The sequence below is a fragment of the Erinaceus europaeus genome, chromosome 5 (genome assembly GCF_950295315.1).
Source record: "Erinaceus europaeus chromosome 5, mEriEur2.1, whole genome shotgun sequence".
Classification (NCBI taxonomy): Eukaryota; Metazoa; Chordata; class Mammalia; order Eulipotyphla; family Erinaceidae; genus Erinaceus; species Erinaceus europaeus.
The window spans coordinates 41,097,339-41,112,130 of record NC_080166.1 but is presented as its reverse complement, the minus strand read 5'-3'; the positions used below and the strand labels follow the sequence as shown (position 1 = coordinate 41,112,130).

The following is a 14,792-nucleotide window of genomic DNA, read 5'->3' as shown; positions in this document are numbered from 1 at the left end:
AAATTATTTTTTTTCCCCATTTGTTGTTGTTGGCTAGGACAGAGAGAGAAGTTGAGAGGAGGGGAGGATAGAAAGGAGGAGAGAAGTTAGACACCTGCAGACCTACTTCACCACCTGTGACGCGACTCCCCTGTAGGTGGGGAGCTAGGGGCTTGAACCGGAATCCTTGTGCTGGTCCTTGTGGTTCGTACTGTGTGCACTTATCCTGGTGTGCCACTGCCCAGCCCTCTAAAAAAGATTTATTTGTGGGTTGGGAGACAGCATAATGGTTTTGCAAAAAACTTTGAGGTCCTAGGTTCAGTTCCAGCACCACCATAAGCCAGAGAGAGCTGAGCAATGCTCTGGGTTGCATCTTTCCTTTCCCTTTCTTTTCTTCTCTCCTCTCTCTCTCTCTCTCTCTCTTTTTTTGTCAGAATACTGATCAGCTCTGGCTTATAGTGGTATGGAGGACTGAACCTGGGACTTTGGAACCTGGGACTTTGGAGTCTTAGGCATGAGAATCTTTTTGCATAACCATTATGCTATCTACCCTCCCTCTGCTATCTATCCTTCTCTATATATCATTGAAATAGATAAAAAATTAAAAAAATACTTATTTTGCACCTGGTTGAGTGCACATGTTACAGTGCACAGGACTCAGGTTCAAGCCTCCAGTTTCCACCACTAAGGGGGAAACTTCACAGCTGGTGAAGCAATATTGTAAGTGTTTCTCTGCTTATCTATCTATCTATCTATCTATCTATCTGTCTATCTATCTATTCCTCTCAGGTTTTTCTGTGCAATAAATAAAAATAAATCGGAGTCTGTTATTTTCTAAGGTTATTGATATTTATGTTTATATTTATATGAAGGACCAGACAAACCATAGCACTACTCTGGCATATTCATTTCTGGGAAATGAACCTTGGGCCTTGTTGCATGCAAAAATGCACTGTATCTAATATAAGCTATTTCCCCAGACACTAATTATATATTTTAGAAGGTTTTAATAATGACTGGGTGGGGAAGTGGTGCAGTGAATAAAATATTGGACTCTGACATACGAGGTCCTGAGTTCCCTCCTGGAATTTCATGGGCCAGAGTGATGTTCTGCTTTTCTCCCTCTCAACCCTTCTCATTAGTGAATAGTTAAATCTTTTTTTTTTTTTTAATTTAAATACAAATTATAGTATTCAGGAAACAACTCTCATCCCTATATGAGTTAATCTTTTTTTCTTTAATTTTTTTAAAAAAATTATCTTTATTAGATAGAGACAGCCAGAAATCGAGAGGGAAGGGGTGATAGAGAGGGAGAGAAAGACAGATACCTGCAGCCCTGCTTCATCTCTCATGAAGCTTTCCCCCTGCAGGTGGGGACCAGGGGCTTGAATCCAAGTCCTTGTGCCATATAATGTGTACACTTAACCAGGTATGCCACCACCTGGCCCCTCCCCCCCTTTTTTAATCAGAGCACTGTTCAGCTCTGGTTTATGGTGGTGCAGGGGGATTGAACCTGGGACTTTTGAGCCTCAGGCATGAGATTTTGTTATGCTATCCATTATGCTGTCTGCCCTCTGCCTATTAATCTGTCTTTATATTTGGTAGGCAAGAAGGAAAGAATACTCCTAATGCTGAAGATCATGAAGAAATAGAAGAGCCAGATGATGGGCCATTGCTGGTTCCTCGAGTAAAAGTGGCTGAAGATGGCTCTATTATTTTGGATGAAGAAAGGTAGAGGAATTATCTGGTTCCAGTGATACTGTGGCTTCATGAGAACAAATGTGCTTTGTATAAGAGAAAGATTGGGTTTCTCTATCATTACCACATAAGCTTTGATGTTTTCTTGCATAATGGATTTTGTGAATAGAAAGATGGGTTGGGGATATAGATGTATGTGTGTGTGTATGTGTATTAGCAATTTTTAAAATACTGTGTTATATTTGAGAAAATGGGACCACTACTGGCCACTTACTAACCTAAGAGCTACAAAGCTTTTCTGAGTATGGTTAGGGCCAGACTCAAACCATGGTCTAACATATGGCAAAGCATACACCATCCTAAGGGTGTTTTAGTAATTTTGTTGGTAAGTGGTTGAGCTATTGAGCTAATCATATGAGTCCTTCACTGAGTCTACATTCCAAGGATTGACATATTCCTGAAGTTGGTATTCAACTTTTCCTACTATTAAAAATTTTTTTAAAAAAAAATTATTTTTATTTATTGAATAGAGACAGTCAGAAATTGAGAGGGAAGGGGGTGATAGAGGGAGAGAGGCAGAGAGACACCTGCAGTCCTGCTTCAGCATTCGCAAACCTTTCCCCCTGCAGGTGGTGACCGGGGGCTTGAACCTGGGTCCTTGCGCATTCTAACATGTGCGCTCAACCAGGTGTGCCCCTGTTTTCCTATTATTAACTAATATTCTGACATGTATTAGTAGCTAATGAAGATGAAGAAAATACATTGTGAAATGTTATATTGAAGTTTAATTATAATTTCTGGCTTAATTTCTCAGTGGAGTTGTCTTTCCAAAATGAATTTTACTTTTTGGTGGATTTGATGCCTTTGTGCATGTACAACTTCACTGTTTCTGGTTTTATTTTTAATTATTTAAAATTTTTAAATTTTGATTATTTTGGATAGAGACAGAAATCGAGATGTAAGGAGAGATAGAGAGGGAAAGATATACTTTCAATACTGTTTCACTGCTTATGAAACTTCCCTTTTGCAGGTGGGGATTAAGGGCTTGAGCCTGGGTCTTTGTGCACTGTAATGTGCGTGCTCATCCTGGCACTGGGATGGGGAGATAGCATAATGTTTATGTAAAAAGTCTTTCATGTCTTAGGCACCAAAGCTCCTAGGTTCAGTTTGCAGCACTATCATAACCTAGAGATGAGAAGTGTTGTGGTTTAAAAATTTTTTTTTTTCCAGATTGACAAAATCACAGAGAAAGGGAGAGAACACTATAGCACTGAAATTTGCTGTTTTTTACTTAGCTCCTTCTATTTACTGCTGGGATTCAGACCTAAACGACTTGCATGGCAAGCCAGTGCCTTACCTGGTGAACTACCTCTGGCCCTTCACAGTGACATTCTAAAAATGCTGGCACAGGAAGTTGCTTATTGGCTAGAGTGCTGGACTTGCAAGTAGGTTTTGAGTTTGACTTCTGGCATTACATGTGCCAGTTTGATGCACTGGTTCTCTGTCTCTTGAATTAACAAACAGATCAAGAAGTAGGAGATAATTCACTCAGTTGAATGAATAATTTACTGTCTGAGCACCTGGATTCTGGCCCCTGGCCACCCCATGAGATTGCCATACAAAAGAGAAGCTTCATGGGCAGTGGAACACTGCTGTGGTGGCTCTTACTCTTACCTTCTTTTAGGACAAGAGAGAAATAAAAAGTCCACCAGGAAGCTTCAAAACCCCATCACATTTTTGGTGGGAAAAAAAAAAAAATTATGTGCTTTATTTTGCTGCCTGGCTTATTGCTGGGACTTGGTGCCTATACAATGACTCTACTTTATTTTGCAAGCATTTTTTTTTTCCTTTTCCTTTATTTTATGATAGAAACAGAAATAGGGAGAAAGAGATACCTGCAGTGTGGCTCCACTGCTTGTGAAGTTTCCTCACTATAGGTGGGGGCCAGGGGTTTGATTCTGGGTTCTCATGCATGGTAACATGTATGCTGTATTGGCTCCTTTTTTATTATTTAATAATAATAGTAACTATTATTATTTTGCTCCTAGGTTATGGCTGGGGGTTGGTGCCTGCATGATGAATCCACTGCTCCTGGTGGGCATTTTTTTTCCTTTTTCCTTTTCCCTCCCCTTTATTTGATAGGACAGAGAGAAATTGAATAGGGAAGGGGAGATTGAGAGGGAGAGAGAAGAAACCTGTAGCCCTACTTCACAGCTGATGGAGCGTCTTTTATATAGGTGGGGACCAGTGCTCAAATTCAGGTTTTCTTTCTTTTACCAGAGCACTGGCTTATGGTGTTGCATGGGATTGAACCTAGGACATCAGAGCCTCAGGCATGAGAGTGTCTTTGCATAACCATTGTGCTATCTATATCTACCCTTGCCCAAATTCAGGCTGTGTATCCACAAAGAAAAGAAAATGTGCTCAACTGAATGTGTGCCCCTTATTATTATTCATATATATATATATATATATTTTTTTTTTTTTTTTTTTTTTGCCACCAAGGTTATTGTCCCTGCGCAACCTCAATTTTATTTTAAGTAGAGGGTGGAGATCAGAGTTAGGGAGAGAGGGACAGAGAGGAGAGACCTGCAACATTGCTCCACTGCTTATGAACCTTCCCTCCTACTGGTGGGCTGGGGGTTTGAACCTGGGCCTCAAGTATGGTTAATGTATTTGCTCTACTGGGTGAGCCACCACCCAACCCCAGAAGAAAACACTATAATAATAAGTTAGAAAATAAATTAGTAGGTAAATTAATAACAGAGATGAAAAGTCTGTTGACAGTTCAAAAGTAAAAGTTTTATTGCATTTTAAGTACTATAAGTGGTTTGCTAATAATTGTCATGTTATGATAATTGAATGTGAATTTCTGTTAACAATAGTGTTTGCATTTTGGTTTTCTTTAGTTTGTGATTTTATTTTCATTAAATATTTAAAGGCACGTTTAATTGCTTTGTGTGCAGGAATACAAAATACCATTATAGAATACTTAAATTTCTTGATATAATTTGACCTAGCTCAATGAAATATATTGAATATTTGGGAGATAGCACAGTGGTTATTGCAATATATTTTCATGTCTGATGTTCTGAGGTTCTGGGATCAATTTCCAGTACCACTGTAAGCCAGAGCTGAGCAGTTCTCTGTTAGAGAGAGGGAGAAGAGAAGAGCTTGAGAAATGTGGTAGTAAAACAGGTTTTTAGGTGGCCCTAATGTTATTTAAGTTCTCTATAGTTAAGAAGTTTCAACATTGATGTTTATTTCTACTTTATGACAATCATGTTTTAGTGAAAATTAGCAGATTTTTGGATATTACACATATTTCAAATGTTCATTATTAATTTTTTTTTTTTTGCTGAGCATCATGATTTCAGTGCTTCTTGCCTTTCTTTTCTTTCTTTCTTTCTTTTTCTTTTTTAAAGTTCAGAGAGAGAAGGTGAGTCACCAGAGCACCTCCTGTGCTGTGTGTGTGGCTCTGGCCTGGGCCTTGCACATGGCAAGACATGCTTCCTCCTTGGTGAGCTTTCTCTCTGACCCTGTTGTTATACTTTAGATAAAACTCTGCCATGGTAAATTTGAAAATATAACTGTTCAAATCTTATTTGTTTCTTTCTTTTCTTTTTTTTTTTTTTTTAGTGATTCTATTTGATAATGTGTTTCTTTCAGTTTAACTGTAGAAGTTTTAAGGACAAAAGGCCCCTGTGTTGTTGAGGAAAATGACCCCATATTTGAGCGTGGTTCTACAACTACATATTCCAGTTTTAGAAAAAACTATTATTCTAAACCGTGGTCAAATAAAGGTAACTAGTTTTTATTTTGAATTACTTCTTTGAAGTTATTTTTTTTTCTCTATTTCTGAATTACATTGAGCCTCTGTCTCTTAAAGTATAGACTACCTTGTTTTCTTTCTAGATTATTTATTGGCACTCCCCTTGTAGAAATATATCTCCAGTTTTATCTGTTTTAGAGATTAACATGCTTTTGATTGGAATGTTTCCTCTACCAAATCCTTGTGTAATAAATACATCTTAGTGGCCAGGAAATAGCTCACATAGTAGAGCACACACCTTGCTGTGTTTGAGGTCAGGATTTGAACTTGGCCAACAAATAGGAAGACACTGGATGGCATTGGGAGTTCTGTGAATGATGGAGCAATGCTGAGGCGCTACCCTCCTTCCTTTTGCTCAAAAAAAAAAAAAAATTGAAAAGTTGAACCAATGTCTAAGTTAGGACACATCTGCTCTTCTATTCTGATCTGATCTCTGAAGCTAAAATGAATCCAGGGAGAATACTCAGAAATATTATGCATACAGATGGTTTTGAGTTCATTTCTGGGCACCACAAAATAGAAACTAAGTGGGGAAAAAGGAAGAAGAAACATTTCTGATGTTCATAATATTATTTTACCATACATCATAAAGTATCTGTAGGGCATCAGGCTTAATGGTTATATGAAAAATTTTCATGCCTGAGTCTCCAAGGCAAGGTCCCAGGTTCAGTCTCTTTCAACACCATAAGCTAGAACTCAGCAGAGCACTGGTAAAAAATAAAAATGAAAGGAAAGTTCTTGTAGATAAAAATTATGCTGTGGGGTGGGATAGTAACATATTGGTTGTGCAGAGAGATTCTCATGCCTGAGGCTTTGAAGGCCCAGGTTTAATCCCCCACACCACCATAATCCAGAGCTGAGCAGTGCTTTGGTTTAAAAAAAAAAAAAAAGGAAATAAATAAAAAAATAAAATGCTGTGTGTGTTGGGAAATAGTCTAGCTGGTAGAGCAGGGGACTTGCACACCTGAGACACCTATTTTGATCCTCAGTGCTATGTGTGCTGGAGTGGTGCTCTGTTTGTCTTGCTCATATTATCTCAAATAAAGTAAATTGAAATTATGCTATAAAAAGCATCTAATACTTCTGGCATGCTGTTGCTTCAAAAGAAAAAAAATTAAAATATTTATTCCCTTTTGTTGCCCTTGTTCATCATTGTTGTAGTTATTATTGTTGCTGTTGATGTCTTTGTTGTTGGATAGGACAGAGAGAAATGGAGGAGGGGAGAATGGGGGGGGGGAGAAAGACACCTGAAGACCTGCTTCACTGCTTGTGAAGTGAGCCCCCTGCAGGTGGGGAGCCGGGGGCTTCAACCAGGATCCTTATGCTGGTCCTTGCGCTTTGCACCACCTGTGCTTCACCTGCTGCGCTACCGCCTGACTCCCCAATTTTTTTTAAAGGCTTTATTTACTAAAGAGATGTGGGGGCTGGGGGAGAGAACCAGATCACTAGTCTGGTACCTGTGATGCCAGGGATTGAACTGGGGACCTTAGTGTTAGCTGGAGAGGCCAATATTTTATGCATTGAGACATCACCTGGGCTGCTTACTTACTTTTTTTGTTGTTCTGTCAGGCTTTGAACCCATGGCCTCATCCATAGGAGACATGTACTTTGCTACTGAGCTATAGGCTCTCATTTATTATAATTAAAAAAAATAATTTACTTACTGGATAGAGACAGAGAAATTGAGAGGGGAGGCAGAGGTAGAGAGGGTAAAAGACACTTGCAGCACTGCTTCACTGTTTGTAAAGCTTCCCCCCTGTAATGTATTCTCTATGAGGTGTGCTACTGCATGGCCCAACCTAGTTTTTACTACTTTTTTGTTTTTATTTAACAGGACAAAGAGATTGAGAGGGAAGAGGAAATAGGGAGAGAGAGATACCTGTAGATTCCCTTCTGCAGATGTGAGCCAGGAGCCTTGAACCCAGGTCCTTGTGGATGGTAAAGCGTGTGCTCAACTAGTGCACCACTGCTTGACCCCTATTATAAAAATTATATATATATATATATATATATATATATATATATATATTTTAAAGGAAAATTAAGATATAGAAGAATAATATAGAGTGGAAAAATGATTTTATATCTGCATTACCTGTTTTTCTCAACCAACATTATTTTATGAGGTTACTTTCTTTTTCTTTTATCTCTCTCTCTCTCTCTTCAGGACAATACTGGTTAGCTTTGGTTTTTCATGGTGTTTGGGATTGAACCTGGAAGCTTAGAACCTCAGGCATGAAAAGTCTTGCATAACCATTATGCTGTCTCCTCTACCTGAAGTTCTTGATTTTTTTAAAAAATCGATTTATTAATGAGAAAACAAAGACAACCTGAGCATCACTGACACGTGGTATTAGAAATTGAACTCAGAACCTCATGTTTGAGAGTCCAGTGCCTTATCCACTGCATCATTTCTTGTTTTGCATTTTTTCTTGTCAACATTGCTGAGCTCTGGCTCAAGGTTATGTGGGGGGACCTTGGAGGCATGCCAATCTTGCCGTAACTATTATCTTATTTTTTTTTTTTGCCTCCAGGGTTATTACTGGGGCTTGGTGCCTGCACAATTAATCCACTGCTCCTGAAGGCCATTTTCCCCCCTTTGTTGCCCTTATTGATTTATCATTGTTGTGGTTATTTTGATGTTATTGATGTCGTTGTTGTTAGATCGGACAGAGAGAAACCGAGAAGGGAGGGGAAGACAAAAAAGAGGAGAGAAAGATAGACAACTACAGACCTGCTTCACCACTTGTGAAGTGACACCCCCCCTCCCTCCCGCAGATGGGGAGCCGGGGGCTCCTACTGGGATTCCTACACTGGTCCTTGGGTTTCACGCCATGTGCGCCTAACCCTCTGCACTACCGCCCAGCCCCCTCCTATTTACTTTTTTAGTTTGTTTTGTTTTATTCTGTCATCTCTAGGGCTTCACCAATCTGGGATGATCTTTAATATTGAGACAGACAGGCTAGAGAGAGGGGGGAAAGAAACCACAGCAGTGAAACTTACTGTAACACCTAGGTCACGTGTATGGCAGTTCGATGTACCATCCAAAGGAGCTGTTTCACAGGCTGTTTTGTATCTTGTGTACTTTCTAGCTATGTGTGTGTAGACCTATTTTTTTTTAAATATGTATTTTAAACATTTATTTTGGGTAGAGACAGAAATTTAGAGGAAAGGGAGAGGCATGGGAGAATGGGGAGATAGAGAAAATTGCAGCATTGTTTCACCACTCATTAAAGCTTCTCCTCTGTATGTATGTGGGGACCAGGACCTTGAATGGGGTCCTTGCATACTGTAATGTGTGTGCTCAGCCAAGTGTACCACTGCCTGCCCTGTAGACATGTTTCTGTGACTGAAAATTTACTTTATTCATTTGCTTATTTATTGGAAGACAGAGAAATAGAGACCAGAACACTTTTTCATCCTTTTATGGTTTAGGTTATGGCTTATAGTTTAGGTTATAGTTATGGTTTAGGTTATGGTTTATAGTTTAGGTTATGGGGTGAACCATAACCTAAACTATGCAAAGCACGTGCTCTTATAAGTGGGTTACCTCCCAGGCCCCTGGACTTTAAGTAGATCTTGGAGATAGCATAGTGAATGAAGCCTTGGACTCTCAATCATGACGTCCCAAGTTCAACCCCTGGCATTCCATATATCAGAGTGATGCTCTGGATCTCCTTTTCTCCATCTCTCTCCTTCTTAATAAATAAATATAAAAAACAAACAAAAAACTTATGTATTATCATCTACTTTTAACTTGTAATATATACTTGGATTTTTTTCTAACTGGGGAAAAATTAACTCTGGGTGAAGATTAAAGTCTAGTTAGCCATTAAAAATTTAAAAGTATATTTTAATCACTATATTGAGGGTTAAGAGGGTTTACAATACAGTTGTTGACACGGGTAAAATTTCTTATCTCACATGATAGGTCTCTTACACATTTTAATTCCCATTCAGTCATTGTAAATTTTTATTTTTACAGAAACAGATATGTTCTTTTTAGCCATCAGCATGGTGGGAACTGACTTTTCTATGATTGGACAGCTTTTTCCTCATAGAGAAAGGATAGAAATTAAGGTAAAGTATACCTATTGTATTTATAGTGAAGTAGGAAAAGAACTGTTTTTCATATTAGCCACATGCTTTGCATTTTTGATACTTTCCATTTCTGGTAGGTTTGGATGATAGATATACTGTTGAACATTTCTCTCACCTTTTGTTTCTCTGAGTATCTTTATTTCAGTTTCATTTCTAATTGATAATTGTTTACTAATTATACAAATCTTATTTGACAGGGTTTTTTTTTTTTTTTCTTTTAGAGATTTAAAAATGCCATGGTGTTGTCCACCGCCCTTGAGTTTTTTTTTATGAAAAGTCAGCTATCATTTCATTTCATTTTTCCTGTGTGTGATTAGTTGTTTTTCTTTAACTTTGGTGTTCTATAGTGTGATTTACCTAGGTGTAGTTTTTTCTTTCATTTTTTCCCTCCCCACCTCCACCTTTTTTTTAAGATTGTGCCAGAGAGGCAGAGAAAGTGAAACATACCACAGCACCAAAAGGTTCCTTCATTGTGATGGGGCCAGATTTGAACCTGGGTCACTAAGCTGTGCACTGTGCACACCAATTCTTTTGCCAGCCCTTGCCAAGGCATACTTGGTTTTTTATATAATTAAAATATTTTATTTATTTATTGGATAGAGATAGAGAAATTGAGAGGGAAGGAGGAGATGGAAATAGAGACAAAGATACCAGCAGCATTGTCACTGCTTGTGAATCTTCCTCTTTTCAGGTGGGACCAGGCCTTGAACCTGGGTTCTCATGCATTGTAACATATACGTTCAACCAAGTATTCCATCACCCATCCCCTGGCATACCTTTCTTTATGTTTATTGTGCTTTGGCTTTCCAACACTCCTTGACCTGTGGATTGACACTTTCTATTTTTTTGGGGGGAAGTACTGTTTTTCTGCTTTGTTCTCTCTTTATGGGGTTACATTGATATTGTTATTGTTATTTACATCACATAGTACCTCTTGGATGGATATATATATATATATATATATATATATATATATATATTTTTTTTTTTCCATGTCTTTTCTATATTCTTGTTTGGTTAATTTCTTTTACCATATTTTCAAGTTCACTGATCTCATCTTCTATCTTTGGTTTGCTGCTAAAAAAAATTCAGATATTATTTTAGTTTTTGATGTTTTTCATTTCTATTTGGCTGCTTTATTTTTTTCTTTCTCTGGTTTCTTTTGCTGAGGTTCCCCCTTTGAGCCCATATTTTCCTCTAAATTTGTAAATATATTTATCAAAAATGCTTTTAAGTTTTTTGTTTCTGGGTCATTTGGAATCTGTTTCTTTTGGATTTTTTTTCTTCCTTTCATATTTTCTTATCTTTCCTTATGTTGTTAATGTAAAATTGTGTCAGGGCCAGGAGATAGCCCACCTGGCAGAGTGCACACTTTGCCTTGTGTAATGACATATGTTAAAGCCACTGCACCGTAGCAGAGGAAGCTTCATGAGTACTTGAGGGCAGTACTGTGGTGTCTTTATTTCTTTACTTCCTGCACCCCCCCCCCCCCTTTTCTCCCTCCAGGGTTATTTTGCTGGGCTTGGTGCCTGCACTGTGAATCCACTGCTCCTGGAGGCATTTTTCCCATTTTGTTGCCCTTGTTGTTATTGTTGCCATTGCTGTTGTTGTTGAATAGGACAGAAATCGAGAGATGAGAGGAAGGCAGATGGGGAGAGAAAGACATCTGCAGACCTGCTTCACCGCTTGTGAAGTGACCCCCCCTGCAGGTTGGGAGCTGGTGGCTTGAACTGGGATCTTTGAGCCTGCTGCACTACCATGCCCCCACCCCCATTGCTGTAGTCTTAAATAAAATTCTACTTACCCCCCAAAAAAAATAAATAAAAAGTAGGGAGAAGGGGCTGGGAGGGTGGTGCACCCATCTGAGTGCAGATATTAATACACATAAGGATCTGGGGGTCAAGTCTATGATCCCTACCTGCCCCAGGGAAGCTTCATAAGCAGTAAGACAGTGCTGCAGTTGATTCTTACCTCTTCTTTCTCTTTCAGCTTCTCTCTGTCCTAGTGAATAGATGAAAATAAAAGGAGCAAAAATGGCTACCAAAAGTATAGATTTGTGGTACATGCATCAAGCCCAGAGGTTATCCTGGTGGCAATGGCAAATAAAATAGAAGGGGAAAAAAGTTGCATTATTGACTAGGTCCTTTTGATTGGAAGAAGGGGGACCATAAAGCATTTTCTTGTCTTATGTGGTTATTTAAAAAAAAAATATTTTTATTTATTAATGAGAAGAATAGGAGGAATGAGAAAGGACTGGACATCACTCTGGTACATGTGCTGCTGGCGATGGAACTTATGAACTCATGCTTGAGTTTATTTAGAGTTTATTCACTGCGCCACCTCCCAGACCACTGTGGTTATTTTCTGTCTTAATTTTTTCAATAAAAATAAGGGGCTGGGTGTGGACATACCTGGATGAGTGCATGCATTACAGTGTGCAAATTTCCTTGGTTCAAGCCCCTGGTCCCCATCTGCAGGGGGAAGCTACACTAGTGGTGAAGCAGTGTTGCTGGTGCCTCTCTTTCTCCCTACCTGCCCCTTCTCTCTCAATTTCTCTCTGCCTTGATGCCAAATACATGGGGGAAAAAAAAAACTTGAAAATTTTTTACTTTAGGAGCCAGAAGGTGGAACACCTCTTTGAGCACATGTTACAATGTGGACTTGTGTTCAAGCTCATGGTCTCCGCCTGCAGGGGGAAAGCTTCACAAATGGTGAAGCAGGGTTGTGGGTGTCTCTCTTACTCTCTCTTCCTCTACCTCCCCCTTCCTCTCAATTTATGCTGTATCTGTGAAATAAAGACCTGTTTAGGGAGTCGGGCCGTAGCACAGCGGGTTAAGTGCAGCTGGCACAGAGCGCAAGGACCGGCGTAAGGATCCCGGTTTGAGCCCCCTGGCTCCTCACCTGCAGGGGATTCGCTTTACAAGCGGTGAAGCAGGTTTCTATCTTTCTCTTGCCCTCTCTGTCTTCCCCTCCTGTCCATTTCTCTGTCCTATTTAACTATGACGGCATGAATAACAACAGCAATAATAACTACAACAACAATAAAAAACCAAGGGCAACAAAAGGGAAATAAATAAATATAATTAAATAAAAGGGCTGAGGGTAGATAGCATAATGGTTATGCCAACAGACTCCCATGTCTGAGGCTCCAAAGTCTCATGAGTAGGGTCAGGAAACTCCATAAAACTCACATACTTAATTTTTTTTTTTTTTTTACAATTATAGGGGCACAAGGTTTCAATTTAAAGTGCACAAAGATCCAGGTTCGAACCCCCAGGCACCATATGGTAGTAACACCTTGCAAAGAAGGAAACTTGATAAGCAATGGACTAGTGCTGTGGTATTGCTTTTCTTTCAGTATCTCTCTCTCTCTGTGTGTCTTACCCTCTATTGGAGAAAAAGAAAACTTGCTGGGATTGGTAGAATCATGCAGGCTTGAACCTCCAGCAAAGCCCTGGTGGCAAAACAAAACAAACAAAAAAGAAAAAAAAACTCCAAAAATTGCCTTTTGGTAAAGACATTGTTTATTCGACAATCATGTTATGAACTTTCACTTTAATGATTTTAATTTGAAACATAACCTTCATTTGATAATGGGATAAAATTATGGTTTTTGTTTTTGTTGTTAATAGAATAAATTTAAACGAGAAGAGAAAACAAATGGATGGCGAATAGACAAAGCATTTCGTAAGTATTGATGTCTCTTTCATGACATATTATTTGGTGGTCCCCCAAAATACCTAATAATGTGTTGTTTTATTGTTGTGGTTATTATTGTTGTTTTTGATGTTGTTGTTGTTGGGTAGGACAGAGAGAAAAATGAAGAGAGGAGGGGAAGACAGAGAGGGTAAGAGAAAGATAGACACCTGCAGACCTGCTTCACTGCTCATGAAATGACCCCCCTGCAGGTGAAGATCCAGGGGCTGGAACTCAGATCCTTACGCTGGTCCTTGCGCTTTGCACAGTGTAGCTTAACCTGCTGTGCTACCACCCCCCTCCCCCCCAACTAAATATACTTTCAAAAGCTCTTTCTATAGTTTTTGTTTGCAAGTATATTATCAGCATTTCATGACTAACATGTTGAATATTCATTTGAAAATATTAAAATTTTTTTTTTATATTTTCCCTTTTGTTGCCCTTGTTTATTATTGTTGTAGTTATTATTATTTTTGTCATCGATGTCCTCATTGTTAGATAGGACAGAGAGAAATGGAGAGAGAAGGGGAAGACAGAGAGGGGGAGAGAAAGATAGACACCTGCAGACCTGCTTCATAGCTTGTGAAGCGACTCCCCTGCAGGTGGGGAGCTGGGGGCTCAAACCGGAATTGCTGGTCCTTGCTCTTCACGCCACATGTGTTTAACCTGCTGTGCTACCGCTCGACTCCTGTTGAAATATTTTGAGAGGAATAATGAGAGGCCAGAGCACCACTCTGTTATCAGTAGTGTTGATGACCAGAACCAGGTCTATGTAAATCTTACATTTTTCCCTCTGAATCACCTTTTTAATCAGTTCAATTTGGGGGAAGAACAATAAGAGTAGAGCAGATGAAACTAGGGGTCCTTGGGTGGGAAGTCCCATTTTAGGTGTGCTCCAAGGAGCCCATGACTTCAGTAATTTTTGTCTGAGTCTGATAGCTAGTGTTCAGGTAGACTAAAAATATTGTCCAGGAAGATGGGTCTCAGAGTTGAGAATAGGTTTAGAAAACTGGATTAGGGTAGAGAGCTGTTCCCAAACATGAAGAAAGTATATAAATACCTTTAATTGTTTACCCTATCAATCTGACCTAGGGCCCATTTATATTCATATTTAGCACATGAGCCTGTGTGACCTCTTAGTCCTTGTCAATCTGAGCTCACGTCCCTGATCATGACTAGGAACACTCTAGGCTTCAGTCATTTGAGTACCAGCCTCCCTTCAGAGAGTGGGGCAGTACCTATTATTGCTGCTTTACAGTGTGGATAAGGTCCTGGAGAGAATCACAATAGGGCTTATGATGATGTCCCTGATGGAAGTGACCAGTGATGGTGGAGAGAGGGATCTATTAGAGGTCTAGGTCCATCATATATATGTGGGAATCCAAAGATTCCCTGACTAGAGACCCAGATGGTGGGATGGCCAGGTATTGACCAAAAGGCTACTATTAAAGTGAGCCAGTCTCTTGCTTTCTCCAGTTTTTTTTTA

General features: G+C 39.3%; 1 protein-coding gene across 5 annotated transcripts in view; it reads left to right on the top strand.

Annotated features, from left to right (window-relative positions):
* BDP1 (B double prime 1, subunit of RNA polymerase III transcription initiation factor IIIB) overlaps positions 1 to 14,792 on the top strand; it is a 124,857-nt gene that overhangs the window by 20,609 nt on the left and 89,456 nt on the right. For 4 of the 5 annotated variants that reach the window (XM_060191230.1, XM_060191229.1, XM_060191228.1 and 1 more), the window contains exons 5-8: positions 1,585 to 1,710; positions 5,347 to 5,480; positions 9,495 to 9,589; positions 13,243 to 13,297. In XM_060191230.1, coding sequence (XP_060047213.1) covers positions 1,585 to 1,710; positions 5,347 to 5,480; positions 9,495 to 9,589; positions 13,243 to 13,297 — 410 coding nt within the window. Of the gene's footprint in view, positions 1 to 1,584; positions 1,711 to 5,346; positions 5,481 to 9,494; positions 9,590 to 13,242; positions 13,298 to 14,792 lie in introns of those variants that run through there. The other variant, XM_060191232.1, reaches the window with a different exon arrangement.